At 46.2% G+C, this 26904-nt stretch overlaps 1 protein-coding gene across 2 annotated transcripts in view; it reads left to right on the plus strand.

Annotated features, from left to right (window-relative positions):
* The window catches only part of MYO7A (myosin VIIA), a 181379-nt gene that overhangs the window by 16394 nt on the left and 138081 nt on the right, over nt 1-26904 (plus strand). For both annotated transcript variants that reach the window (XM_043527899.1, XM_043527904.1), the window contains exon 2: nt 25910-25967. In XM_043527899.1, the coding sequence (XP_043383834.1) occupies nt 25950-25967 (18 nt within the window). In that variant the 5' untranslated portion in view covers nt 25910-25949. The remainder of the gene's footprint in view (nt 1-25909; nt 25968-26904) is intronic.

Here is a 26904-nt window from a genome sequence, read left to right on the forward strand (position 1 = left end):
AAGTTGCTGAAGAGAGAGAGAGAGGGAGGAAGAGCTCTTCCTACACCACATCTGATTGGTTTCTCAGTCCTAGGGTGGGAGCAAATGAGGCAAGCGGCCAATCAGAAAACTCAAATTCAGAAAGACCTGGAGCTTCTTCCATCATCATGACACTGGTTCCAGCCCAGACAAAATCCCGACACTCATGAAAATATCGTGAGGGTTGGAGTCTCTGAGTGCTCAAAGGGTGTGAGTGTTTTGGGAACCCACCACAGGACAGCGCCTGTGGTTGTGGTCCTGGAGGTACCTGATCAGTTCCCTGCAAGATGATTGTGGTGTCTGCAATGATGCGGCCTCAGTGAAATGTAGCATACAACCCATTAGCCTGTGCACAGAGTGAGCAGGACTCTGAATAAGCCCGTGCCTCATTGAGGGGCATTGACTGCAAAGGGCTTTGGTTGAGGTCTTTGGTGCTCATCTAGCAAATAGTTCCATTGGAAGAAGAGGCTTTGTTTTATTGTTCTTTTTAAAAACCTAGAAAATTATATTTTAAAAAACGATGTTAAAAACATTAAGGTTGCAAAGTGAAGCACTTGGAAGGCAGCCAATGCCCACGTTACGGTTCCCCTTGTGTGTATGTGGGGCTAGGGAAGCTTCAGGGCCCTTGTGAAGCTGCAAATTACTTATTTTACTTATAAATTACTTATAAATTACTTACTTACAAATTACTGGTTTGCTTTCTCATTGCATCTGTGACTTTTAGAGCATAATTCCTTTGGGGCAGGATCTGTATCTGGTCTTTCTATGGGTCAGCATAGCACATAGCACATATTTGGGTACTCAGTGAATAAATAGTGAGTAATAATAACAATTAATAATGGGTTTGATTTTGTTCCTGCAATAATTTTATATATATAAAAACCCTCCCCCCCAGCCCAGGTGCTGCTGTAGGGAGAGACAGCTGGGGGGAGTTCTCTCTCCCCGCCGTAGCCCCAGGGCAGCCTGCACCCCAAACACCTCAGCCACAGCCCCACCCCAGAGCCAGCACCCCCATCCAGAGCCCTCACCCCCCACCCGCACCCCAACCCTCTGCCTGAGCCCCTCATCTCCGGCCCCACTCCGGAGCCCTCATCCCCCACATCCCAACCCTCTACCCCAGCCCTGAGCCCCTCATCCCCATCCCCACCCCACAGCCAGAGCCCGCATCCCCAGCTGGAGTCCTCACCCCCCCGCACCCCAACCCTCTACCCCAGCCCTGAGCCCCTCATCCCCATCCCCACCCCACAGCCAGAGCCCGCATCCCCAGCTGGAGTCCTCACCCCCCCGCACCCCAACCCTCTGCCTGAGCCCCCTCCCACACTCCAAACACCTCAGCCCCACTGCCCGCCACATGAATTTTGTTATGTGCACCCATATGAAGGTGATGTGTCACACATCACCTCCATATGGGTGTACGTAACAACATTTATTCCGCACATGGGTGGGAACACTGGTGTAGATCAAGATTTAGGCTATGTCTACACTAGCACTTTTGTCGGCAAAACTTTTGTCAGCCCCGGGGTGTGAAAAAACACACCCCTGACTGACATATGTTTCACTGACAAAAGCACAGCGCTATGTCAGTGGGAGAGCATCACCCGCCGGCATAGAACGGCTACACAGGAGACCTTACAGTCGCACATCTGCAGTGGTACCGCTGTGCCACTGGAAGATCCATAGTGTAAACATGGCCTTAGTAATCTTTGCCCCTCTGAATCAAAGAAGCATAAAGACCCAATTTCTTCTGTCAGGGATTTTTATTCCCCTCCCTCAGAGTTGAAGCTGATGGGACCAGTCCTTGCGCACATCTCTTCCTGGGTGTGGGGGGAGCAATCGACAAAGTCTTTGTCCTTTCATGTTTCACAATGGCTCATTTGGTTTCAGTGGACCTTCTTGTGTTCAAGACCTAACACCTTCTGAAGGAAGCCAGCCTTCACATTAATTAATGCTTTTTCCTGTTTGGTGAGTTACAGAGGTTTACAATGCAAACACTTAGGGCTTGGCTACACTTGCAAGTTAGAGCGCATTAAAGCAGCCCTGGTGTGCTAACTCCCGATGTGTCCACACTGGCCAGGCACATACGGCGCCTGGACTCTGCAGGTGGAGCACTCCTGGTAATCCACCTCCACGAGACGCATAGAGCTTGCTGCGCCCCCCTGAAACGCCCAGGCATCAGTGTGAATGAGGTGTTGCATTCCTACACTGTGACTGGCCTCTGGAAACATCCCATAATCCCCTGAAGTCAAGTGGCCACTCTTCTCATTGTTTTGAAAGCTCCGTTTCTGACAGCCGGCATGCTTATCTGCTCCGGGACAAAGCTAGCCGTTAGTGTGGAATGCTGCTGTTGTGAGTATGTGTGAGAGAGACTGTGGGGGGGGGTGTTCTGCTGTTGTCTGAACTTACAAGACAGCATGCTGACATGCTCTCTGCCCCCCAAAACACACTCCCTGTCACACTCCACCCTCCCACATTTGAAAAGCACGATGCAGCCACTTGCACTCTGGGATAGCTACCACAATGCACTGCTCTTTGTGGCGTTGCAAGAGCTGCTAATGTGACCCCACCAGTGTGCTTGTAGCCGACAGTGTGAACACACGGCAGCGTTTTCCCTGCTGCGGTCTCCGAAGGCGGGTTTAACTCCCAGCACTCTACATCTGCAAGTGTAGCCATGGCCTTAGGCCAGGTCTACCCTACACACTTACTTCAGTATAACTGTGTCGCTCAGGGATGTGAAGAATCCACACCCTGAGTGATGTAGTTATACTGACCTTAACCCCTGTGTACACAGCGCTGTGTCAGCGACCACCTCTCCTGTCCCCTTAGGGCGTCTTCTTTAAAGTACCACCGTGGTGCAGCTGTGCCGATGCAGCATGTGTTATGTAGACCTGCCCTAAATATAACCTTATAACATGGGGTACTGGTGCTAAATTGGATTAATACATGCAGCATCCGACAAGCCTTTCATAAAATCTAAAGAGTAAACACATTTTTGTAAATCTGATACCTATTTTAATACACAGACGAGCCAGACTGGTTTCCAGCCATGCATTCATTCGTGTTCAGTTGTGGTCTAGGAGCCTTGGCATGAGCTGGTACCGGGTGTGCCAGCAGCACAACCCAATCTAAATTTCACCTACTTTGGGGCCATACAAGCTTCCTATACAAACTTGTTTCAGAGTAACAGCCGTGTTAGTCTGTATTCGCAAAAAGAAAAGGAGTACTTGTGGCACCTTAGAGACTAACCAATTTATTTGAGCATGAGCTTTCGTGAGCTACAGCTCACTTCATCGGATGCATACTGTGGAAATTGCAGAATATCATTATTATATACACAGACACCATGAAACAATACCTCCTCCCACTCCACTCTCCTGCTGGTAATAGCTTATCTAAAGTGATCATCAAGATGGGCCATTTCCAGCACAAATCTAGGTTTTCTCACCCTCCGCCCCCCCCACAGACAAACTCACTCTCTTGCTGGTAATAGCCCATCCAAAGTGACCACTCTTTTCGCAAAAATGATATTCTGCAATTTCCACAGTATGCATCCGATGAAGTGAGCTGTAGCTCACGAAAGCTCATGCTCAAATAAATTGGTTAGTCTCTAAGGTGCCACAAGTACTCCTTTTCTTTATACAAACTTGATCCACTTCCCCTTGGTCTTTCTCAACTATATATTCTCTTGCAAGTATTTGTATAGCTGGAGCCATAATTGAACGGTAAATAACTATGCACCAACAGGAAATTATACCCCCCTATCACTTATCAGTGTTTGTCAAAAATGGCCATTCGTCCTCGTGCCCTGAGTACCATAGTCCAGATGTTCATCATATTTATGAAAGAATATTCCACTTGGCAAAGCCAAGAACCCAACCTCGGTCACTAAAGATCTGATCAAAAGGCCACTGAAGTCAATGTAAAGGCTCCCATTTACTTCCATGGGCTTGGGATCAAGCCCCTAAAGTGAAAGATACCCTAAGCTAATCAATGCCCCTTGGTGTGTTAAAAGTCTACCAATAGTCTGCGTCATGGACATTCAGATCATGAGTAGTGATTAATTCTAGCATTTTCTGCATGTTACTGGTGTCACGTACTCTTATGTTGGGGTGGTGTTCTCGGCTCATTCCAAGTGTAACCTATCTTCGTGACCTCAAGCTGATCCATTAGTGTAAAGACACCTAGTGAGTTATAAACAGATAGCTTTCTCAGCAAGAGAGCACTGGCGAAGTCAGAGATAGAGACTGCCTTGTTAAAGTACAGTGTTATGACCTACCTGGCCAAGAGTATATAATTATAAAAAGTAAATTTTAAAGATACTTTTAAAAACTTTCCTATTGGAAGAAAACAAACAAACCACCACTCCATCGCCAATCTGGGAAGAGATGGAAGTATGATTAACAAATATTCTGGATGAAATCCTACGCCCATTGGAGTCAATGGCAAAAATCCTATTGCCTTCAGTCTTGTGGGGATTTCACCCTTTTCCCCTTTCCCCCATAAACTGAGATCAGAGCTGGAAAGTAGTCAGGTGAATAATTAAAGGTGGAACTTTGCTGTCCATGAAATCAACAGTCAGCTTTGTTGGGAGAATTAGAAAGAATGGACAGTTTTACTGTTAATCAGAAATTGTGATTATTATACTAACTGGTCAAGGATTACACACCCAACTAGTCTGTGCTAAAGCATCCTTTTATTGTTGTTGTCCTGGCCCAGCTGGGCTCATCCACTTATTCTGGCCTGTCTTTTAGATCGTAGGCTCTTTGGGGCAGGGGCTGCCTTTGACTATGTTAGTACAATGCCTAGCACAATGGGGCTCCAAGCTAGTAGAAGGCTCTAGGGTATTACCCTAATGTACGTGTTCTAATATATTTAAGAGAAATAGGAGGGTAGTGCTCTACTTGACCCACATGTCTGTTATACGGATACCTCAAAAAGACTTTAGGACAGTGGTGGGCAACCTGCGGCCCGTCAGGGTAATCCGCTGGCGGGCCGAGGGACAGTTTGTTTACATTGACCGTCCGCAGGCATGGCCGCCCGGAGCTCCCAGGGGCTACGGTTCGCTGTTCCCGGCCAATGGGAGCTGCAGGAAGTGACACAGGCCTCAGGGGTGTGCTGGTCGCCACTTCCCGCAGTTCCCATTGGCTGAGAACAGCGAACCGCAGCCACTGGGAGCTGCGGGCGGCCGTGCCTGCGGACGGGCAATGTAAACAAACAGTCCCGCGGCCCGCCAGCGGATTACCCTCACGGGCCGCAGGTTGCCCACCACTGCTTTAGGATGATCCAAGGGGTTATAATTATGAGAAAGGGGCTGCTGGAAATAGGTGGATGGGCTGGTGGTTAGGGTGCTGGGCTGGGATTCATGAGACAGGTTCAAATCTTTGCTCTACCATAGGTTTCCTGTGTGATATTGGGCAAGTCAATTAGCCTCTCTGTGCCTCAGTTCCCCCTCTGTACAACGGGATGGTAACACTGCCCTACCTCACAGGGGTGGTATGAGGATAAATACGTTAAAGATTGTAAGATGCTCGGATGCTATGGTAACAGAGGACCATTAAAGTGCCTTAGTGAGACAGACTGAGCAAAGGAACATTTAGGCTGTATGTCAGAGAAGACTTCGCAACTGGGGTGACTACTGGATAGAAGAATACCTTTTCCAAGGATGTGGTGAAAGCCCAATCTCTTGAATGATAGGAATCGGGATGGGTAAAAAGCACAGGAGAATATACATGCATAGGCAGGGAAATGTACTTCATGGCTCAATCGGTGTCCTCTCCCTCTCTAATTCCTGTGATTCCATGCACCATTACTATCATTCATATCGTGTCAATAGTGTGTTAGTTGCTTTACAGGCATGTCTGAAGGCAGAATCCTTGCCCTGAGATCTACTATCTAGGTAGACAAAGTGCAAACGAGGGATGGGGCAATGACAACGCAGTCTGAAAAATGGCCTAGTTAAACAATTTCTTCTTTGTCCCACAATTTTTTGTATCTTTTTCAATCTGTTGAATATAGTGAGTGTGACTTTTCCAGTCACCCAAGACGTAACACTACTCTGTGGAGAGGGCTGAGCTTGGAAGGGGTTGGACACACGACCTACCTACAGATGTGTTGCATATCCAGTAATTGTCCCTTGTATGGTATTCAGAGCTGGGATGTTTTACTACTGTGTGTTTGTACAATGCCTCACACCATGGGCCCTCCTTCTTGGGAACTACTATAATAAATATGATTAATAATGATAGTGTACTATTGAAGATATCCCTTGCACTGTGTGTGGTTACCTCTTTCAAGATGGTGCCACTTGGTAGTTTGGATTATCTAAATATTTTAAAAATATTTAGATAATCCTCCAAAAATGTAGATCCTAAGCCAAACCTTTCTGAGTCCTTTGGGGATTTGACATCTCCGTCCATCCCTAAGTCCTACCTCTACCGGCCCAAGCCCAGATCTTCCACCATCCCAGTCACTTCACATAACCTCTGTTTCTTCATATGTAAAAACAGGATGAACAATCCCCTAACTCACAAGGGCATTGTGGGTGGAAAATCCCTTTGAGGCAGAGAAGAATTAATTTCATTGAATGGAGGAAGGATGATCCTGTGATTAAGGCATTGCCCATCTGGGTACAATTCTCAAGCTTCCTGTGGCCTTGGCCAAGTACTTAACCTCTTTGTGCCTCAGTTCCCCCTCTGAAATTAAGGAGTCAATTATACTTCCTTTGTCCCATCCATTGTTTGTCTTTTCTATGTAGACTGTAAGAGGGACTGTTTTCTACGATGTTTTTGTACAGCACCTAGCGCAGTGGGCCCCCAATCTCCACTGGGGCCTGTCAGTGTCACTGCAATGCAGGTAATAAATAGTAATAATACTTTCCTACTTCACAAGGTTGTTGTGACACTGAATTCAGTATGTTTGCAAGTATCTCTGATCCTGTCTTCACGCGGCTTTTGATGGACAGAATAACCTCTCTTTCCTAGTCTCCAGAACCACCAGCCTGGCTTTCAATAGCTCTTAAGCACATGCCTGTTCTGTGATACACACAATACACAAGTCAAAGATACTCACTCTCTGAGAGCAATCTTATACTTATAAATATATGTTCAGAGAAAAGAAATCTTAATCGAAGTCCCATAATGTGCCTCAGTATCTACGTAACAGTATTACCACAACCTTCATCCTTTGTTCCCACCACTCCCTGCTGTATGCCACGACCACTCACTGTGTCACGCCTACAGTGTAGCTTGTAAGTGCTTTCAGGCAGGGACAGTGTCATTCTTTGTCCTCTGAAGTGCCTGGCTATCTTTGGGACGTATCCAATAAGCAATAACCATTCATCATAATATAACGATTCTAGTAAAACACATTGAGATCTTTGGATGGGAGATGTTAACTGTTGACAATAGGTGTCTGACTGCCAGTCCTGCAAGGTTTGGTCCTTCTTTCTCAGGACCACCAGCAATATAGATCCTGAGAGCCAAAATAAGTCCTTGGGGACACCTCTGCAGCCCTGTTGCCTTCCTTGACTTTGCACTGGTGTGACTGATTGAAAATTAGTAAACCAGAAGGCATACAATCCAGCTCACTCTCTCTGGGATGTATTGACTTTGCAGGGTGAAGCGGACTGAAATGCAGTGAAATCGGACTTTTGTCATGCAGTGGGCAGATGCGACTGAACTCACGCAGGGAGCAGATCTGCTGCACATGAAGGTGTCTTTTCCATATAGACACTTTTCAGAGCAGAACTGGACTTTAGGGTAACTTTTTTTCTAAGCGCATTATAATTGCAGTAGTGCAAAAGAACCCCAGTTGCGAACCAGGATCCTGTACCAGCACTGTACAAACACAGCATAGTTAATGGACTTAGTGAGTTGTATTTGCAGGTACTAAAGATAAGCAAGAGAAAATATTTTGCTCTAGATAAAGGTCCACATTTTCAAAATCAGGCACCTAAATAAGTCTCCTATTTTTCAGAGGTGACAAGCACCAGCAGCTCCCATTGAATTAATAGGAACTGTCTGGCTGAGGTACTTATAGGGTTCGCATTATCTGAGGGGTTTATAATCTTTTAATGGATTTATCTGCACAATATCCTAGAGAGTTAAGGCAGTACTGTTATCCCTGCTGTGCAGATGGGAAACTAAGGCACTGAGAGACTCATAGATTCATAGATATTTAGGTCAGAAGGGACTATTATGATCATCTAGTCTGACCTGCACAACGGAGGCCACAGAATCTCACCCACCACTCCTACAAAAAAAAAACCCCTCACACCTATATCTGTACTATTGAAGTCCTCAAATCGTAGTTTAAAGACTTCAAGGAGCAGAGAATCCTCCAGCAAGTGACCCGTGCCCCATGCTACAGAGGAAGGCGAAAAACCTCCAGGGCCTAACTGACTTGCCTAACTGACTCACACAGGAGGTCTGTGGCAGAGGAGGGAGTTGAACCTGGGTGTCCCAGGCTAACTCCCTAACCACTGGACCATCTGTCCTCTCATCTGCAGGTGATCAGCTCCTTTGAAAATCAAGCCGCTTAGGTGACAAATATGGATGTAGGTACCTAAATTTAGGCACGTGAGTTTAAACGTGTTAGCCTAAGCACTTTAATGGTTAGGCAGTTGGTGTGCTGTGACGACTGGATCAGCCTGAAGGCAGTTCCCCCAGCTGCCTAGCCTTTAAAATGCTTTGGTTAAAATGTTCAAAGTCATGTGCCTAACATTAGGCACCTCCATCCATATTCCACTCTGTGCTACAGCCACTCATCTCACTGCTGCCTTAAAACCCGATCTGTTTGTCACACCCACCTAATGACTCTCATCTTAAACTGAGATTGTAAATTCATGTGGGCAGGGGCTGACTTTCTGTTCTGTGTCTGTACACCGCCTAGCACCAGGGGGTCCTGGCCTCCAGGCACTTCTGTGGTAACAAGAAATAATCCTTATCGTTATTGTTGATTTGGCGATGTTCCTATCTGGGTGGTTCAGACTTCAAACACGCACAAAAAGCCCCACCCCCGATAGATGCTTTTACAATGAGAATGGACACAAGTTGCACCTGTAGCTACTGGCATAAGGGAGTGTGTATGTGGATCACATTACTGCAGTAACAGCACTTCACAGTCGTTCGTGTATTTATCCTCACAACCCCCCTGTGAGGGAGGGCAGTGCTTTTATCCCCATTTTGAACTGGGGCACAGGGAGGCTAAATGACTTGCCCAAGGTCACACAGGAAGCCTGTGATGGCGAAGAGAATTGAACCTACATCTTGCAAGTCCCCGGCTAGTCCTTTAGCCACTAGGCCGTTCTTCCTCTCTAATGAGGGCTCCCCTTATCAAATGCTAGAATTAACCAGTATGAATTGCTGCTTTGCTCCTCTGTGAAATTACCCTGCATCACCAGTGTGCAGTGGGGGAATGGGAACAGTCTCTGACAGGCTGCTACCACCAGCTGCATTACTCATCATAGATGCCCACTGAGAGAGGGAGTGTCACAGGCTGGCTCGCCCCTTAAGCACTGGAGGGCTGGGGCAAGCCAGCCCAGATCACAGAATGAGCCCCCCCTGAGAGGAGTCAGGAGATTCCAGTAGGGAAGCTGCAGAGAAAGGGGAAAGTCTTGGAATCTGTGGCAATGTCTGCCGGGCCCTGACTCAGCAGAGGGGAAAGCACCCATAGGGAAGGCCTGTGGAGAAGGACAGACTCCAGCTGGGAGGCAGAAAAAGAAGATTGTCAGGGAGGAGGGCCTATGCCCAGCTGAAACTGGGAGGACTGTGTGAGTTTGTGTTGTGTTTTGAAAGACTTTGTGTTATTCTGGATTATTAGCGGACAGACACTGAATTGGGGTTGGGCCCTGAGGACTGAATAAATTGGGCCTCCAGCTGGGGAATGTTTAATTTCCTTCTGACTGTGTGGAGTTTGTTTAAGGAGCCCTGAAGAAGGAGAAAATGGAGTCAAGGCATGGCAGAGACAACCCTGCCATGAGGGGGTGCTCTGGGAGTGGTTGTCTCTACTACTGGGGGGAATGGGCAGAGCCTTGCCTCCAGCTCTGTCCCATAATGCTAGTGCAGCTGAGTTGCAATGGGAGAGAAGTAACCTGCTCTAGGTATGGGCCAGTAGCAGATTATTTCTGGCTAGGAGCAAGATGGGAACTGTTTCCCTAAATTTAAGGGGTGTACATCCCCCAGAATGTAATCAAGCCAATTGCAACCATATTATGTGCATTTAGCCACCATAAATTAATAAAGTAAAACACCACATAGTATAGGGTTAATTTAAAAGCAGGCTTTTAGAGGCAAAATTTATTCCTGACATTGCTGAAAGTAAAACAGTTAAGTTATCACTGCTGTGGGTTCTGAAACCACTGGGTAACAGGAACCAGGGGACAAACTATGTCTGAGGCACAGATCTGTCCCTGGGTGGCGTTGCAATGCTTCATCCCTTGTTCGTGTTTCCTGGTAAACTCAAAATCTGTCCCTTACAGGGTGTGCAAGCCCCTTGGGGGCAGGGACTGTCCTTCGTTACATGTTTGTACAGCTCCCTTCAGAATGAGACCCTGAGGGCGGTCATACAGAATAATCTGGATCGCTTGGTAAAATGGGCCCATTCACACCAAATGTTTATATACAGCCGAATGCAAGAAACTAGAAACCAGGAATGAGGCCACACCTCCAGAATGGGGGACTGTTTGCCAGAAAGCAGTGACTCTGAGAAGGCTTTACGGATCACAGTGGGCAAACAACTCAATTTGAGCTCCCAAGGCGACACTGTTGCAAAAAGGGCCAGGGAGGGCCCTTGGATGTATTAACAGGGGAGTAGTGAACGGGACTAGGGAGGTGATTTCACCTCTGTGTTTGGCATTCCGGAGACTGATGCTAGAATAGTGAATCCTGCTGTGATGCCCAAATTTTAAAAAGGATGTTGAATCATTTTTGTGGCTCTTTACTGCACCCTCTGCAATTTTTCAAGGGCTGGGGGGAATGCCTTGCAGGGAGAGACTTAGGCTTTGTCTACATTACACAGCTTTTAGCGACACATCTGTGTCGCTAAAAGTCGGGCAGTGTAAATGCTGTTTGTTGGCACTTTTGCTGAGAGCACTCCTGCCGACAACGAGCCATTTACACTGTCACTTGCCACGGCAAAACTTTTGTCTTTCGGGAGAGGGGCTTTTTTAAGCACTTGTGAACAACAAAAGTTTTGTCGTTCAATTGGCAGCATAGACAAAGCCTTAAAGAGCTCAATCTGTTTAGGTTATCAAAACAAACAAAACAACGTGGGGATTGTCTACATTTGAACCCTAGTGTCAGTTCTGCAGCTGGGCCACTGTCACACTTCAGTGTAGATAGTACTTATCTCAATAGGAGGCAGGGGTGAAAGTAAAATGCAGATCTTACTGGTACGGGGCTGCTCTGGCCCCCCCGGAAAGGGCGTCGCCTCAGGCAGAAGGGGTGGGGCTGAGGGGTCAGCATCCCCCAGGCAGTCCATCTGTGCTCCCTGGCCCGCGCCGCCCAGGGCTCCAGCAGCGATTTAAAGGGTCTGGGGTGCCGGCCGGTGGAGCCGCAGTAGATTTGGTGTAGATCAGGCTCCTTATACATAAAGTAGAACCTCAGAGTTACAAACACCAGAGTTATAAACTGACCAGTCAACCGCACCCCTCAGTTGGAACTGGAAGCACACGCTGAGCCCTGGTCTACACTAGGAGTTGAGGTCGAATTTAGCAGCATTAAATCGATTTAAACCTGCACCTGCCCATATGACGAAGCCCTTTTTTTCGACTTAAAGGGCTCTTAAAATCGATTTCCTTACTGCACCCCCGACAAGGGAATTAGCGCTGAAATCGGCCTTGCTGGATCGAATTTGGGGTACTGTGGACACAATTAGATGGTATTGGCCTCCGGGAGCTATCCCAGAGTGCTCCATTGTGACCGCTCTGGACAGCACTCTCAACTCAGATGCACTGGCCAGGTAGACAGGAAAAGGCCTGCGAACTTTTGAATTTCAATTTCCTGTTTGGCCAGCGTGGCAAGCTGCAGGTGACCATGCAGAGCTCATCAGCAGAGGTGACCATGATGGAGTCCCAGAATCGCAAAAGAGCTCCAGCATGGACTGAACGGGAGGTATGGGATCTGATCGCTGTATGGGGAGAGGAATCCATGTTATCAGAACTACGTTCCAGTTTTCGAAATGCCAAAACGTTTGTCAAAATCTCCCAGGGCATGAAGGACAGAGGCCATAACAGGGACCTGAAGCAGTGCCGCGTGAAACTTAAGGAGCTGAGGCAAGCCTACCAGAAACCCAGAGAGGTGAACGGCCGCTCCGGGTCAGAGCCCCAAACATGCCACTTCTATGATGAGCTGCATGCCATTTTAGGGGGTTCAGCCACCACTACCCCAGCCGTGTTGTTTGACTCCTTCAATGGAGATGGAGGCAACACGGAAGCAGGTTTTGGGGATGAGGAAGATGATAGCTCACAGCAAGCAAGCGGAGAAACCGGTTTTCCCAACAGCCACAAACTGTTTCTCACCCTGGACCTGGAGCCAGTACCCCCCGAACCCACCCAAGGCTGCCTCCCAGACCCGCCAGGTGGAGAAGGGACCTCTGGTGAGTGTACCTTTTAAAATACTATACATGGTTTAAAAGCAAGCATGTTTAATGATTAATTTGCCCTGGCATTTGCAGCTCTCCTGGATGTACTCCCAAAGCCTTTGCAAAAGGTTTCTGGGGAGGGTAGCCTTATTCCGTCCACCATGGTAGGACACTTTCCCACTCCAAGCCAGTAACACGTACTCAGGAATCATTGTAGAACAAACCATTGCAGTGTATGTTTGCTGGCATTCAAACAACATCCGTTCTTTATCTCTCTGTGTTATCCTCAGGAGAGTGATATCATTCATGGTCACCTGGTTGAAATAGAGTGCTTTTCTTAAGGGGACATTCAGAGGTGCCCATTCCTGCTGGGCTGTTTGCCTGTGGCTGAACAGAAATGTTCCCCGCTGTCAGCCACGGGGAGGGGTTAGCCACGCGGTGGGGGGAGGCAAAATGCGACCTTGGAATGAAAGCACATGTGCTATGTATATAATGTTAACAGCAAGGTTTACCATGAAAGAGTGTACCCATTGTTCTATAAAATGTGTCTTTTAAAATATCACTGTTCCTTTTTTTTTTCTCCACCAGCTGCATGTGTTTCAAGGATCACAGGATCTTCTCCTTCCCAGAGGCTAGCGAAGATTAGAAGGTGAAAAAAACGCATTCATGATGAAATGTTCTCTGAGCTCATGCTGTCCTCCCACACTGACAGAGCACAGACGAATGCATGGAGGCAAACAATGTCAGAGTGCAGGAAAGCACAAAATGACCGGGAGGAGAGGTGGCGGACTGAAGAGAGGGCTGAAGCTGAAAGGTGGCGGCAGCATGATGTGAGGAGGCAGGATTCAATGCTGAGGCTGCTGGAGGATCAAACTAATATGCTCCAGTGTATGGTTGAGCTGCAGGAAAGGCAGCAGGAGCACAGACCGCCGCTACAGCCCCTGTGTAACCAACCACCCTCCTCCCCAAGTTCCATAGCCTCCTCACCCAGATGCCCAAGAACGCAATGGGGGGGGCCTCCGGCCACCCAGCCACTCCACCCCAGAGGATTGCCCAAGCAACAGAAGGCTGGCATTCAATAAGTTTTAAAGTTTTAAACTTTTAAAGTGCTGTGTGGCCTTGTCCTTCCCTCCTCCACCACCCCTCCTGGTGTTTCTCTCCTCCACCACCCCTCCTGGGCTACCTTGGTAGTTATCCCCCTATTTGTGTGATGAATTAATAAAGAATGCATGAATGTGTGAAGCAACAATGACTTTATTGCCTCTGCAAGTGGTGATTGAAGGGAGGAGGAGGGGGTGGGTAGCTTACAGGGAAGTAGAGTGAACCAAGGGGCGGGGGTTTTCATCAAGGAAAAACAAACAGAACTTTTACACCGTAGCCTGGCCAGTCATGAAACTGGTTTTCAAAGCTTCTCTGGTGCGCACTGCGCCCTCCTGTGCTCTTCTAACCGCCCTGGTGTCTGGCTGTGTGTAACCAGCAGCCAGGCGATTTGCCTCAACCTCCCACCCCGCCATAAACATCTCCCCGTTACTCTCACAGATATTGGAGTGCACAGCAAGCAGTAATAACAGTGGGAATATTGGTTTCGCTGAGGTCTAACCGAGTCAGTAATCTGCGCCAGCGCGCTTTTAAACATCCAAATGCACATTCTACCACCGTTCTGCACTTGCTCAGCCTGTAGTTGAACAGCTCCTGACTGCTGTCCAGGCTGCCTGTGTATGGCTTCATGAGCCATGGCGTTAAGGGGTAGGCTGGGTCCCCAAGGATAACTATAGGCATTTCAACATCCCCAATGGTTATTTTCTGGTCTGGGAATAAAGTCCCTTCCTGCAGCTTTTGAAACAGACCAGAGTTCCTGAAGATGTGAGCGTCATTTACCTTTCCCAGCCATCCCATGTTGATGTTGGTGAAACGTCCCTTGTGATCCACCAGTGCTTGCAGCACTATTGAAAAGTACCCCTTGCGGTTTATGTACTCACCGGCTTGGTGCTCCGGTGCCAAGATAGGGATATGGGTTCCGTCTATGGCCCCACCACAGTTAGGGAATCCCATTGCAGCAAAGCCATCCACTATGACCTGCACATTTCCCAGGGTCACTACCCTTGATATCAGCAGATCTTTGATTGCGTTGGCTACTTGCATCACAGCAGCCCCCACAGTAGATTTGCCCACTCCAAATTGATTCCCAATTGACCGGTAGCTGTCTGGCATTGCAAGCTTCCACAGGGCTATTGCCACTCATTTCTCAACTGTGAGGGCTGCTCTCATCTTGGTATTCTTGCGCCTCAGGGCAGGGGAAAGCAGGTCACAAAGTTCCATGAAAGTGCCCTTATGCATGCAAAATTTCGCAGCCATTGGGAATCGTCCCAGACCTGCAACACTATGCAGTCCCACCAGTCTGTGCTTGTTTCCTGGGCCCAGAATCGGCATTCCACTGCATGAACCTGCCCCATTAGCACCATGATGCCCACATTGCCAGGGCCCGTGCTTTGAGAGAAGTCTGTGTCCATGTCCTCATCACTCTCGTCACTGCGCTGATGTCGCCTACTCGCCCGGTTTCGCTTTGCCAGGTTCTGGTGCTGCATATGCTGCTGGATAATGCGTGTGGTGTTTAATGTGCTCCTAACTGCCAAAGTGAGCTCAGCGGTCTCCATGCTTGCCGTGGTATGGCATCTGCACAGAAAAAAGGCGCGGAACGATTGTCTGCCGTTGCCCTGACGGAGGGAGGGGCGACTGATGACATGGCTTACCAGGGTTGGCTTACAGGGAATTAAAATCAACAAAGAGGGTAGCTTTGCGAGAAACAGAATGGCCCCCTCAAGGATAAAACTCAAAACCTCAAGGATAGAACTCAAAACTGGGTTTAGCAGGCCATTGATTTCATGGAGGGAGGGAGGAGAAAATGAATACAAAACAAATCTGGTCTATTTCTTGTTTTGAGCCACTTCATCTATCTTTATACATCTTGCTGGCAGCAGACTGTGCAGTACGACCGCTAGCCATCATCATCTCCTGGGTGCTCGGCAGAAGACGGTGCAGTATGACTGCTGACCATCATCTTCTGCTGGCTGCTGATTAAAAGACAGTGCACTGCCAGTAGGACTCAATCGCCATGAGACGAAACTTAAAAGGGAAATGACCTGGCTGAGTCACTCCCATGTTTGCCCAGGCGCCCCTGACCTCATCGAGGTAGGTTAAAAGAGTACCCAGGACTACATAGATGATGGCTACCAGTCATACTGCACTGTCTGCTGCCAAAAGGCAATGAGCTGCTGCTGTGTAGCAATGCAGTACCACGTCTGCCAGCACCCAGGAGACATACGGTGACGGTGAGCTGAGCAGGCTCCATGCTTGCCATGGTATGGCGTCTGCACAGGTAACTCAAGAAGAAAGGTGCAAAATGATTGTCTGCCGTTGCTTTCACGGAAGGAGGGAGGGAAGGGGGGGCCTGACGATATGTACCCAGAGCCACCCGCGACAATGTTTTAGCCCCATCAGGCACTGGGATTTCTACCCAGAATTCAAATGGGCGGTGGAGACTGCGGGAACTGTGGGATAGTTACCCATAGTGCAATGCTCCGGAAGTTGACGGTTGCCTCGGTACTGTGGACGCACTCCGCCGACTACATGCACTTAGAGCATTTGTGTGGGGACACACACAATCGACTGTATAAAAAGGCTTTCTACAAAACTGACTTCTATAAATTCAACTTAATTTCGTAGTGTAGACATACCCTCAGGCAGCAGCAGAGACCAAAAAAAAAAGAAGTAAATACAGTATAGTACTGTGTTAAAGGTAAACTACTAAAACAATAAAAGGGAAAGCGGCATTTTTCTTCTGCATAGTAAAGTTTCAAAGCTGTATTTTAAGTCAATGTGCAGCTGTAAACTTTTGAAAGAACCACTGTAATGTTTTGTTCAGCGTTACAGACATTGCAGAGTTATGAACAACCTCCATTCCCGAGGTTTCTTAATGTAGTTTTTCAGGTAAACACTAAAATACATTGGAAACCCTCTAACCACAGCCCAATCTCTCCTTTTGAGGATACTGGGTAAGTGTGATAATGTGCAGAGAGCATCAGTGTATTTAATCTCTCTCTGCTAGACTGTTTTGGCGGTATATCTAAGATGGTGAATATGCTGATTGACCATTCACAGCTTGTTAGGTCACCAAGAATGCGATCCAAAGGATGTTCTGTATGCTGTGCTATATTAAATACAATTACACTTTTAATGAATGCCCTTGTATGAAAATGCAACTCCTCCTTAAGATAATCGGATTCTTCAAATTCATTTTTAGATGAGAAATTAGTTGAAACTTGAAGCCTCAGGAGAGAAGAATAGAATTTGTGCTTAGAATTAAAGACTGGAATTCCTCCTAACCACTGGTTAATTAGCATGTGCTCCTGAGCATTAGCTTGCTGGAGTGATTCCAGAAGCAGCATGGCCTGTCAGGTGATTGTTCTCCATCTGTCTTTCATGAACTGATTTCAGAGACTGCCAGCTGAGAGAGATTACAGTAGAAAACCCATGCTTTTCACACCCAGTGTAGAGCTTTGTCCATGTTTCTTATGTTTTCTGTATTTGCACTACAGCCCTGTTGGTTTTTAATCGGTCGTTATGTTTTAAGAACCAATAAGGTAAACATGCCCAGCTGTCACTCTCGAGTCTAACTCAGCTGAAGAGTCATTGGGGTAGCCTCCCGTTCTCCCCCCCAAGCTGCAATACAAATGAGTGCTAGGAGCGCTGGGACAGTGAAGGTATCAAGAGATTGACGCATGTACGTGACCACAAGTTGCAAGGAGGTGGAGGATCAAACCAATGGAGAGTACATATATCAAAGGACTGATCACGCCTTGGTCCCAGGATATGTATTTTCAGCTGCAGACAGTTGAGAGGATTTAGTGCTGGTGAAAGACGCCAAGTTGTCAGCCTTAGAGACTAAAGGGCGGAGAACAGGTTCAGTATGGGCAGTGGCAGTGTGAGCTTCTCAGCATGGCCCTGCTAATGTGCCTCTGTCTTGACCTAGGGGTTGAGAGGATAGATACCAAGGCAAGAAGGTAGCGCTGTGATCGGCTCGTCTGACCTCCCATATAGCACAGGCCACAGAACTGTCCCAAAGTAATTCCTACAGCAGATCTTCTAGAAAAACATCCGATCTTGATTTCCAAATTGTCAGTGTTGGAGAATCTGCCAACAATTGGTAAATTGTTCCAACGGTTAATTACCCTCACTGTTAAAAAAATTTACCCCTTATTTCCAGTCTGAATTTGTCTAGCTTCAACTTCCAGTCATTGGATCATGTTATATCTTTGTGTGCTAGATTGAAGAGCCCATTATTAAATATTTTCTCCCCATGTAGATACTTATGGACTGTAATCACCACCTCTTAACCTTCTCTTTATTAAGCTAAATAGATTGAGCTCCTTGAGTCTATTGCTAGAAGGCAGGTTTCTAATCCTTTAATCACTTTCAGAGCTTTTCTCTGGTCCCTCTCCAATTTATCAGCATCCTTTCTCAATTGTGGACTCCAGAACTGGACGCAGGATTCCAGCAGTTACACAAGTGCCAAATACAGAGGTGAAATAACCTCTCTGCTCCTACTCGAGATTCCCCTGTTTATGCATCCCAGGATGGCATTAGGTCTTTTGACCAGCATCACACCGGGAGCTCATGTTCAGCTGATTATCCACCACAACCCCCAAATCTTTTTCAGAGTCACTGCTTCCCAGGATAGAGTCCCACATCCTGTAAGTGTGGCCTACAATCTTTGTTCTGGATGTAGACATTTACATTTAGTCATATTAAAACACACATTGTTTGCTTGCACCCCATTTACCAAGGGACCCAGATCGCTCTGAATCAGTTCCCTGTCCTCTTTGTTACTTACCACTCCCCCAATTTTTATGTCATCTGCAGACTTTATAAGTGAAGAGTCTAGGTTTTCTTCTTGGTCGTTGATTAAACATGTTAAATAGAGTAGGGCCAAGAACTGATTCCTGTGGGACCCCACTAGAAACACACCCACTCGATGACAACTCCCTATTTACAAATACATTTTGAGACCTATCAGTTAGCCAGTTTTTAATCTATTTAATGTGTGCCAGGTTAAGTTCATACTGTTCTAGTTTTTTAATCAAAATGTTGTGTGGTACCAAGTTGGATGCCTTTATATACTTAGATTTCTTGAAGGTAATAGTGTTGACATAATCAACCAAACTTGTAATCTCATAAAAGGTATCAGTGTAGTTTGACAGGCTCTATTTTCCATAATGATTTGCATTAATTACACCCCCCTCCTTTCATCAGCTGCTCCATTATCTTGCCTGAGATCGATGTCAGGCTGACATATAGTAATCCAGTCCCAGTACTTGTTCACAGCCTGATCCCCATAGCCTTTCCGCTTGTGTGATCATTTACACCTCTACAAATTGGAGTTTATAACACTACCTAGCCTCTGTACATGCACTTTGTCCGGCTGTAAATAACTGCACAAGGTGCAAGGCAATGCAGAATCAAGTCCTCACTCCTCAGCCTCCCTGTTTTATCCTGCCTACAAGAGGTGTGCAGGAGACACCTTTCCCAAAGGAACTGTAACAAATCAGTGAGCTGGATATCTACTTGCCTACCACAGCGAACAATTGTCGTGATGATTACAAAACCTCTCTCTCTGTAGCTCACTGGCACTTCCTACTAAGCAGCACCTTGCCCTGTTGTCTGCCTCCAGGCCAATTATCAATAAATCTGGACATTTGTGTCTCATTAGCACTCCAGCTACCTGGTAACATTCAAAAGTTGGTGAATGGAGCAGAGCCTGACTTTGTACTCTGTGTCCTTCCTGCTGGGGTGTGGCTGTGTAATTTGTACACTCCACCCCACTCTGCAGGAGTGGATCTGGCCTATTGGCTTCCTGTTTTGAATGCACACCAAACTTTACCTGAGCCTCAGTCAATGTTTCTCTTCAGGAGCAATAAATCAGTGTCTGATTCTCCCCACTCCACACCAGGATTCTAGAAGAGTAGCGATGAGGAGGATGCTGCCAGGAGACGATGAGGGAAAGTGAGCTGGAATTTATGGAAAAACCTGGGCATATAGATGAATCTTACAGGGCTTCCCGAAGACAGCTGGGCTCTGTGGTCCTGGGCTCCATGGGTAGGAGGGGGCTGGAGCAAGTGGCATTATCAATTAACTGGGACAGGGCAACAACGGGCAAGGAGCCAGTACATAGGCATGGACTCTTCCCATGGATGGGTTTGTGTATTGACAAATCCCTTATCCATGTGGGGTTGCGCAGTGCAATCTCAATCCTTTCCCCACTCCCTCTCCCCCCTCCCCCAGGAAGCCCACAAGGGTTTCTGTCCCTCCCCACTCAGGTTTTCTCATTGTAGGAGGCACAGTCAGATCCTACGTACATAAGCCAGCTGTCTCGCAGCACACTGAATAAGAGTGGGAGCAGCAGAATTTCTGGCCAAGGACAATGGGGATGGGGGCCACCAAATCTAGCAACAAGCACTATATGACATGCTGAGTGGACAGAATCGCTGTGTACGGTATCGTCTGAAAGGACATCACAGAGTGACCTGCATGAGACTCACTTTGCTTTGGAAGGGATGAAAGACTGAAGCAACTTTACTGATCTCTGAGCCTATGGATCTAGGAGTATTCTGGAAACTGTGTTCCGAGCCTGTTGCTTATACCACGAAGGCTGTGTCTCTGTCGGCACTGTGCCAGACCCTTATCATGTAACAATAAGCATGGTGTGATGAGGCAAGATAATGCAAGCAATCTGACTGGTTAATGAGCTGGGCAATAATCATCCTATGTAGCACTTTTCATCTGTGAAACTTAGCCATTCTGTAAATGTGAGTGTCATTATCCTCATTTTATGGATGGGGAAACTGAGGCACAGAAAGGTGAACTGACTTGTCACAGCAGGCCAGTGGCAGAGCCAGGACAGCACTGCCTCCCATCATAGCTCTCTTGAGCTGCTCTGTACACAACTGAAACTGGCCTGACCCATTACAAAAATGCCTCCAATTATGGATTTTTCCACTGTCCGTTCATATTTGTGATGATTTTGGCTGCAATCATTTCCTGAAGGCGGCTGGGATCCCTTAGCTGCTCTTAGAATGCCAGCTGCTCACAGCGGTTCATTAATGCCCAGGAAGTGCCCTGCATTAATGCTTAAGGAATGGCACAGTACCTATCTGCTGTTAACAAATCCAGCCCAGGATCCCTTAAAGCAGAATGAGTTGCATTTAAAGGACCAGATCTTCAGCCCCAAATATGGGCTGGCTGTTGGCAGCTGGATGCAACTGTTCCAGATCATGCAGTGGTCTGAACTGGGCCTTCCCGAATCCCAGAATTAGGGATGTGTAAGGTGTCCTATTCCACTCCATTGGCTCTTATGCCAAGTGCTACAAACCTGAAAATTGGGCCTAAAATGTCTATGGATTTAAAGCTCTTACTGGTTTGAAAGACATCTCCTATGAGCATACTGGTATAACTGTTTAAAAAGCTTTTGAACGAGGAGAACCTTCATAAGGGCACTTACTGGACCTGGTCTGTGGCTTGGTCTATACTGGGGATTTCAGCCATAGTTAGCCAGGCATCAATGCAAACTCCAAGTGTAGATAGGGACAACTAGTGCCCACTCTTTAAAAAGACTTTGACACATTGGAAAGGGCTCACTACAGAGCTATCACAAGGATTTGAGGTCAAGTGACCAAACAAGTGGAATAAGAACATAAGAGCAGCCATACTGGGTCAGACTAATGGGTATCCTGTCTTCCAACAGTGGCTTGTGCCGGATGCTTCAGAGGGAGTGAACAGAACAGGGCAATTTACAAAGTGATCCATCCCTGTCATTCAGTCCCAGCTTCTAGCAGACAGAGGTTTAGGGACACGAAGGCATGGGGTTGAGTCCCTTACCATCTTGGATAATAGCCACTGATGGACCTATCCTCCATGAACTCATTTAATTCTTTTTTTAACCTAGTTATATTTTTCACCTTCACAACACCTTCTGGCAATGAGTTCCCCAGGTTGACTGTGCATTGTACGAAGAAGTGCTTCCTTATGCTTGTTTTAAACCTGCTGCCTATTAATTTCACCCCATGACCCATAGTTCATTTAACCCTTATCCACTTTCTCCACACCGTTCAGATTTTATAGACCTCTCTGATTTCCCCTTCTGTCGTGTCTTTTCCAAGCTGAACGGTCCCTGGCTTTTTAATCTCTCCTCATATGGAAGCTGTTCCATACTCATAATCATTTTTGTTGCCCTTCTCTGTACTTTTTCTTAGTTTATCAACATAAGGTTAAAAGGGGACTTGATCATGGTCTATGGAGGGAAAACATTTCTGGTAGTGGAGGGCTCTTTAATCTAGCAGACAAAAGTATAACAAAATCCAGTTGCTAGAAGCTGAAACGAAACAAATTCAGACTAGAAATAAGGCACATATTTTTAACAGTAAGGGTAATTAACCACTGGGACAAATTACCTAGGAATTCTCTTTCACTTGAAGTCTTTAAATCCAGACTGGGTGTCTTTCTAAAAGATACACTTTAGCTGAACCAGAAATTATAGGTTTTGTGCAGGAGTTACTGGGTGAAATTTTGTGGCTTGTGTTATGTCGGAGGTCAGACTAGATGATCATAATGGTCCCTTCAGGCTTTTAAAATCTATGAATGTGAAAACCATGATTTATATAATTTGAGTTAATCTCAGTTTCAGACTCCACTAGTTCAAATGGCAGCTTTCTTTGTCTACACTAGGATTGTTAAACTTCATAGATTGCTACCGCCAATGGCTAAAATTGGTGCTAATCCCAGTGTAGACAAGACCTAAATCATGAGCTACGGAACTTCTTATTTTAGTCGTGTGATGATTGCTGTAGAAGCAAATGATTGTTTTAGGTATCCAGAGAAAATTATATTAGGACACCCACATACAACAGTATATGCCTTACTTTTTTAAGGCTGAATCCCCCACCGCTAGTTTCTGTATCCTTCTATAACATCGTGATCACAGCTAGTTGGAAAAGAAAACAAAATATTATTATTGTCTAAAACTTTCCTGGAAAATGTCTTTTTATTGAAAACTCAAACGCTGAAAAATTTCATCTGAAAACTGAAAGTTTCCATGAGGAAAATTGAAACAAAATGTTTGGGTTTGGGTCGGATTGCCCGGAATCAAAATAGTTTGGTTTGACAAACCAAATTGAAATGTTTTGTGTCAATTTCAGATTAAACTGTGTCTGCCTATACTTCTTCAGTTCCTCATGGGAGTTGTAGTTCACGTGTCGCATGCCCCTGTTCTCCCTGATGGTCCAGGTTCCCTGGCCAGCCTACATCTCCCATGATGCACTATGATCTCCCCTCTTGTGGACCCATCTCAGTGTGTCATGTGAGTCATGTGGCTGTGGTGCATCATGGGAGATGTAGTCTAACCAGTGAGCCTTGCCCATAAAGGAGAATGGGGGCATGAGGCACCAAAACTACAACTTCCGTTAGGCACTGTGACGATCATCATCGGCGTATGCACAATGTGCCCAGCCATTTAATGGTGACTTCATCAGCTACGTGGAGAGCCGGTAGCCCACCATCAAAATAAGTCAGTGGGCACTCAACAAGGAAATGCGACATAGTCTGAAGTTGACCGGGTCATTAGAAAAACTCCATTTAAAGAGACTGGCCACACAGCTGCCCTGTCCTGTTCCAAACCGGTTCAGCGATGACCACAGGTGCCTTGGCAAATCAAAACCTGGTGGACAGATGGTTGGGTCAGTGATGAGAGAGTGATTAATGACTGTTATTACTGACCACTCGTTGCGCCAACCAGATTCCACCATCATGTCCTGTGGTGGTATAAGTGACCACAAAGAGCATCTAGAAGACAGGCGAGCTGGTGGGTGGTAGAAGAGGTCTGCGTACAATGGCAGGTCACTATTCTCACAAATCTTAGCCACCAACTTGACAGAGGCCTTTCCATGGTGAATGAAGGGCGGAGCTATGGTACCAAGTATCAGTAGCCATGGCAACGGAGTTGCCCGTAAATTCTGGTAACAATATGCATAGCTTTGTTAAGCTCTACATTGACCAGCTTCATGTGAGACGAGCAACACCAGGCAGGAGCACAGTACTTTGCTGTTGAATAACAGAGGGCAAGGGCTGATGATCTAAGTGTCTGGGCGCTTGCACCCCAGGTTGAACCGGCCAATTTTCTGAGCAGGTTGCTCTGAGTGCTGACTTTGGCTGCCGTCTTCCTCAAGTGGTTGTGGTACGTTAACGACCCATCTAATGTCACACCAAAGGAAAGATGGGTTTGGATTATGCTGCAGGCATTGGCCATTGAGGAAAATGTTTAACTCGTGGCTTGCGCTTGCATTGTGCAGATGGAATACACTGGAAACGGTCAGCTGCAGGCACTATTGACTGCAATAGTCTGCCAGGAGCTTCTTTGTTCAAGACCATGTCAATTTCTGAGAAGGATGGAGCTTGGTCCCATCGGCATAGATAAACTTGCGTGAGAGTGTAGCTGGTAGGTCATTGACGTACACATTGAATGGTATCGGCCTTGACCACCTTTATCAAAAATGGTTTTCAAAAAATCTAAAGATGGCAGCCATCTTCTTGGATTTGACTGCTGCCTGTGACACAGTTTGGCACAGAGGCCTTTTGTTTAAACTCTTTTGAGTTTCCCTGCATTGGGTGGTTGAAGTAGTAGAGCTCTTTCTCCAAAACATAAGAACGGCCATACTGGGTCAGACCAAAGGTCCATCTAGCCCAGAATCCTGTCTTCCAACAGTGGCCAATATCAGGTGCCCCAGAGGGAATGAACGGAACAGGTAATCATCAAGTGATCCATCCCCTGTCGCCCATTCCCAGCTTCTGGCAAAAAGAGGCTAGGGACACCATCCCTGCCCATCCTGGCTAATAGCCATTGATGGACCTATCCTCCATTAACTTATCTAGTTCTTTTTTGAACCTGTTATAGTCTTGGCCTTCACAACATCCTCTGGCAAAGAGTTCCACAGGTTGACTGTGCGTTGTGTGAAAAAATACTTCCTTTTGTTTGTTTTAAACCTTCTGCCAATTAATTTCATTTGGTGACCCCTAGTTCTTGTGTTATGAGAAGGAGTAAATAACACTTCCTTATTTACTATCTCCACACTAGTCATGATTTTATAGACCTCTATCATATCCCCCTTAGTCGTCTCTTTTCCAAGCTGAAAAGTCCCAGTCTTACTAATCTCACCTCATATGGCAGCCGTTCCATAAAAAACATGTGAGTACTTACACAATTCCCATCACAACAGTATCTGAACACCTAATTATTTCTATGTATTTATCCTCACAGTGCCTCTGTGAAGTAGGAAAATGCTATAATTATCATCATTTTACAGATGGCCTCAGGGACAAAGAGACCTACTGAAGATCACACAGGAAGTTTGTGGTGGAGCAAGGAATTGAACCCAGAACTCCCCTGCTATCACCCTACCACTAGACCATCCTTTCTTTCTGCAGGTGATTTAGAGTATACATGGGCAACTGCTGTAGCTCTTGGAAGTGTCAGATCAGCCATCTCCCTCAAGGCCCTGTGATGTCTCAGGAGGATATGGTTTAATATCAAGCAGACCCAAAATAAAATATTTCATCTTGATCAAAAATATCATGAAGAAATATTCTGACATTTCTGAATTAAAAGTTTTGGTTTTCAGCTGTTTGTTTTTACAATAAAAAGTCAACATTTTCTAAGAAAAGCAAATAATTTTTGCAAAGTATTTTAAGCCAAAAATGCAAATTTCCATTGAAAAACTGTTTCAGTGGAAAACTTTCAAGCAGCCCTCACCTTGGCCTAAATTCTTTGGGCTCTATGGGGATCGGATCGTCTTTCTTCTGCTGGTTTGGATGGCAGCTTGCACAACGGGGCCCCATTCAAATAAATAATAAATCATAATGTCTTTATTCAGTTATTCTTTGGCTAACTTTGTAAGATTCAGTTTACAAATGTTCAAATGTTCTGCAAAAAAGATCAACAAAAAGAATCTGTTCTTATCACCCGAGGAGGCCAGCTTGTCTAATTCAGCAATGTGTCGGTATTAATGTGGATGTATTAGAGGATTATCTTTCGCTGTCTGGAACTAATGGTATAAAGCCATTAACTTTACAGTCCCATCTATTGTTTGTAAGTGCTCCCAAAGCCCACCTTTGAAGAGTTATATCTCTTAAGCCATCACATCATTCCTGAGATCAGGCTATGAGTGCGAGAATTTGTCAATCATCTCAATGCTCAATTTCTTTTCTGTTTCAGGGCTACTAGTGGCAATTGCTGATGTGTTTACGTAGGAACCATGGTCATTCTACGCCAGGTAAGATAGTTGTTCCCTGTACGTTAGAGCTGCTCATTTTAAAATGTCACTTTGTTAGCTACAAAAGGCCTGTTTTGCGGTTGGGGTATTTTTAGCCTATTCTATCGCTTTATAAGGGATGGTCGAAAGATACACATCTTGTGCCCGTTAGCCTGAGTCCTTGATTGGCTTAGTGGAAATCATTGCACTGCATAGCCCAGATTAACTGGAAAGAGTTTTACCTCATGTAATGCACTACTTATATTTTCTTGTCCAGGGCCAAACAGGGATGCATGGTGAGAGCTGCTTGCAGATGTTTGATATGGACATTTTTTAAATAGCCGTTCTTCGAGGGATAATCCAGTCTATATTTGATCTTGATTTTCACTTAAGTTCTGCTTTAGCTGTGTATAATGGAACCATGGGTGTCTTTAAAAAGAATCAATGAAGTTCCTGAAACAGAGACTGTCAAAATCTGCTCTCATTTAGGATGTGGCCCTGAAAGTTGCCCTCTCACTTGGGCAAAGCACTGAAGCACGTGTTTAACTTTCAGCACAGCGTCACTCTGGCCCTGCCCCAGCAAATCATGTGATCTGTCTGGCTCAGGAGCAGGATTCTCAGTGCCTTGCAAAATCAAGCCCTTATCCCAGTGGCCATGTGGAGTGACTCCAGTGAAGTCTTTTTACACCAGAGCAGAATCTGGCACGCTGGGCACTATTGACTAGGTATTTCTAAAATTGGCTTGTCGGGAACACCCAAGATCAAACGGAGCAGCAGACATATATCCAGCAGTCTTCAACTGAGCTGCCGAGAGCATCACCCATGAGATAAACAGACTGCACCTCACTAGATTAGATAAGGGATTAATTTCCTTTTTCATCAGCATCAAACGCTGCAAACTTGCCTTTGACTGGTTTATTAGTGACGCTAAAGAAAATGACAGCGGAAATAAAAACAA

This window comes from Chelonia mydas, chromosome 1 (genome assembly GCF_015237465.2).
Source record: "Chelonia mydas isolate rCheMyd1 chromosome 1, rCheMyd1.pri.v2, whole genome shotgun sequence".
Classification (NCBI taxonomy): domain Eukaryota; kingdom Metazoa; phylum Chordata; order Testudines; family Cheloniidae; genus Chelonia; species Chelonia mydas.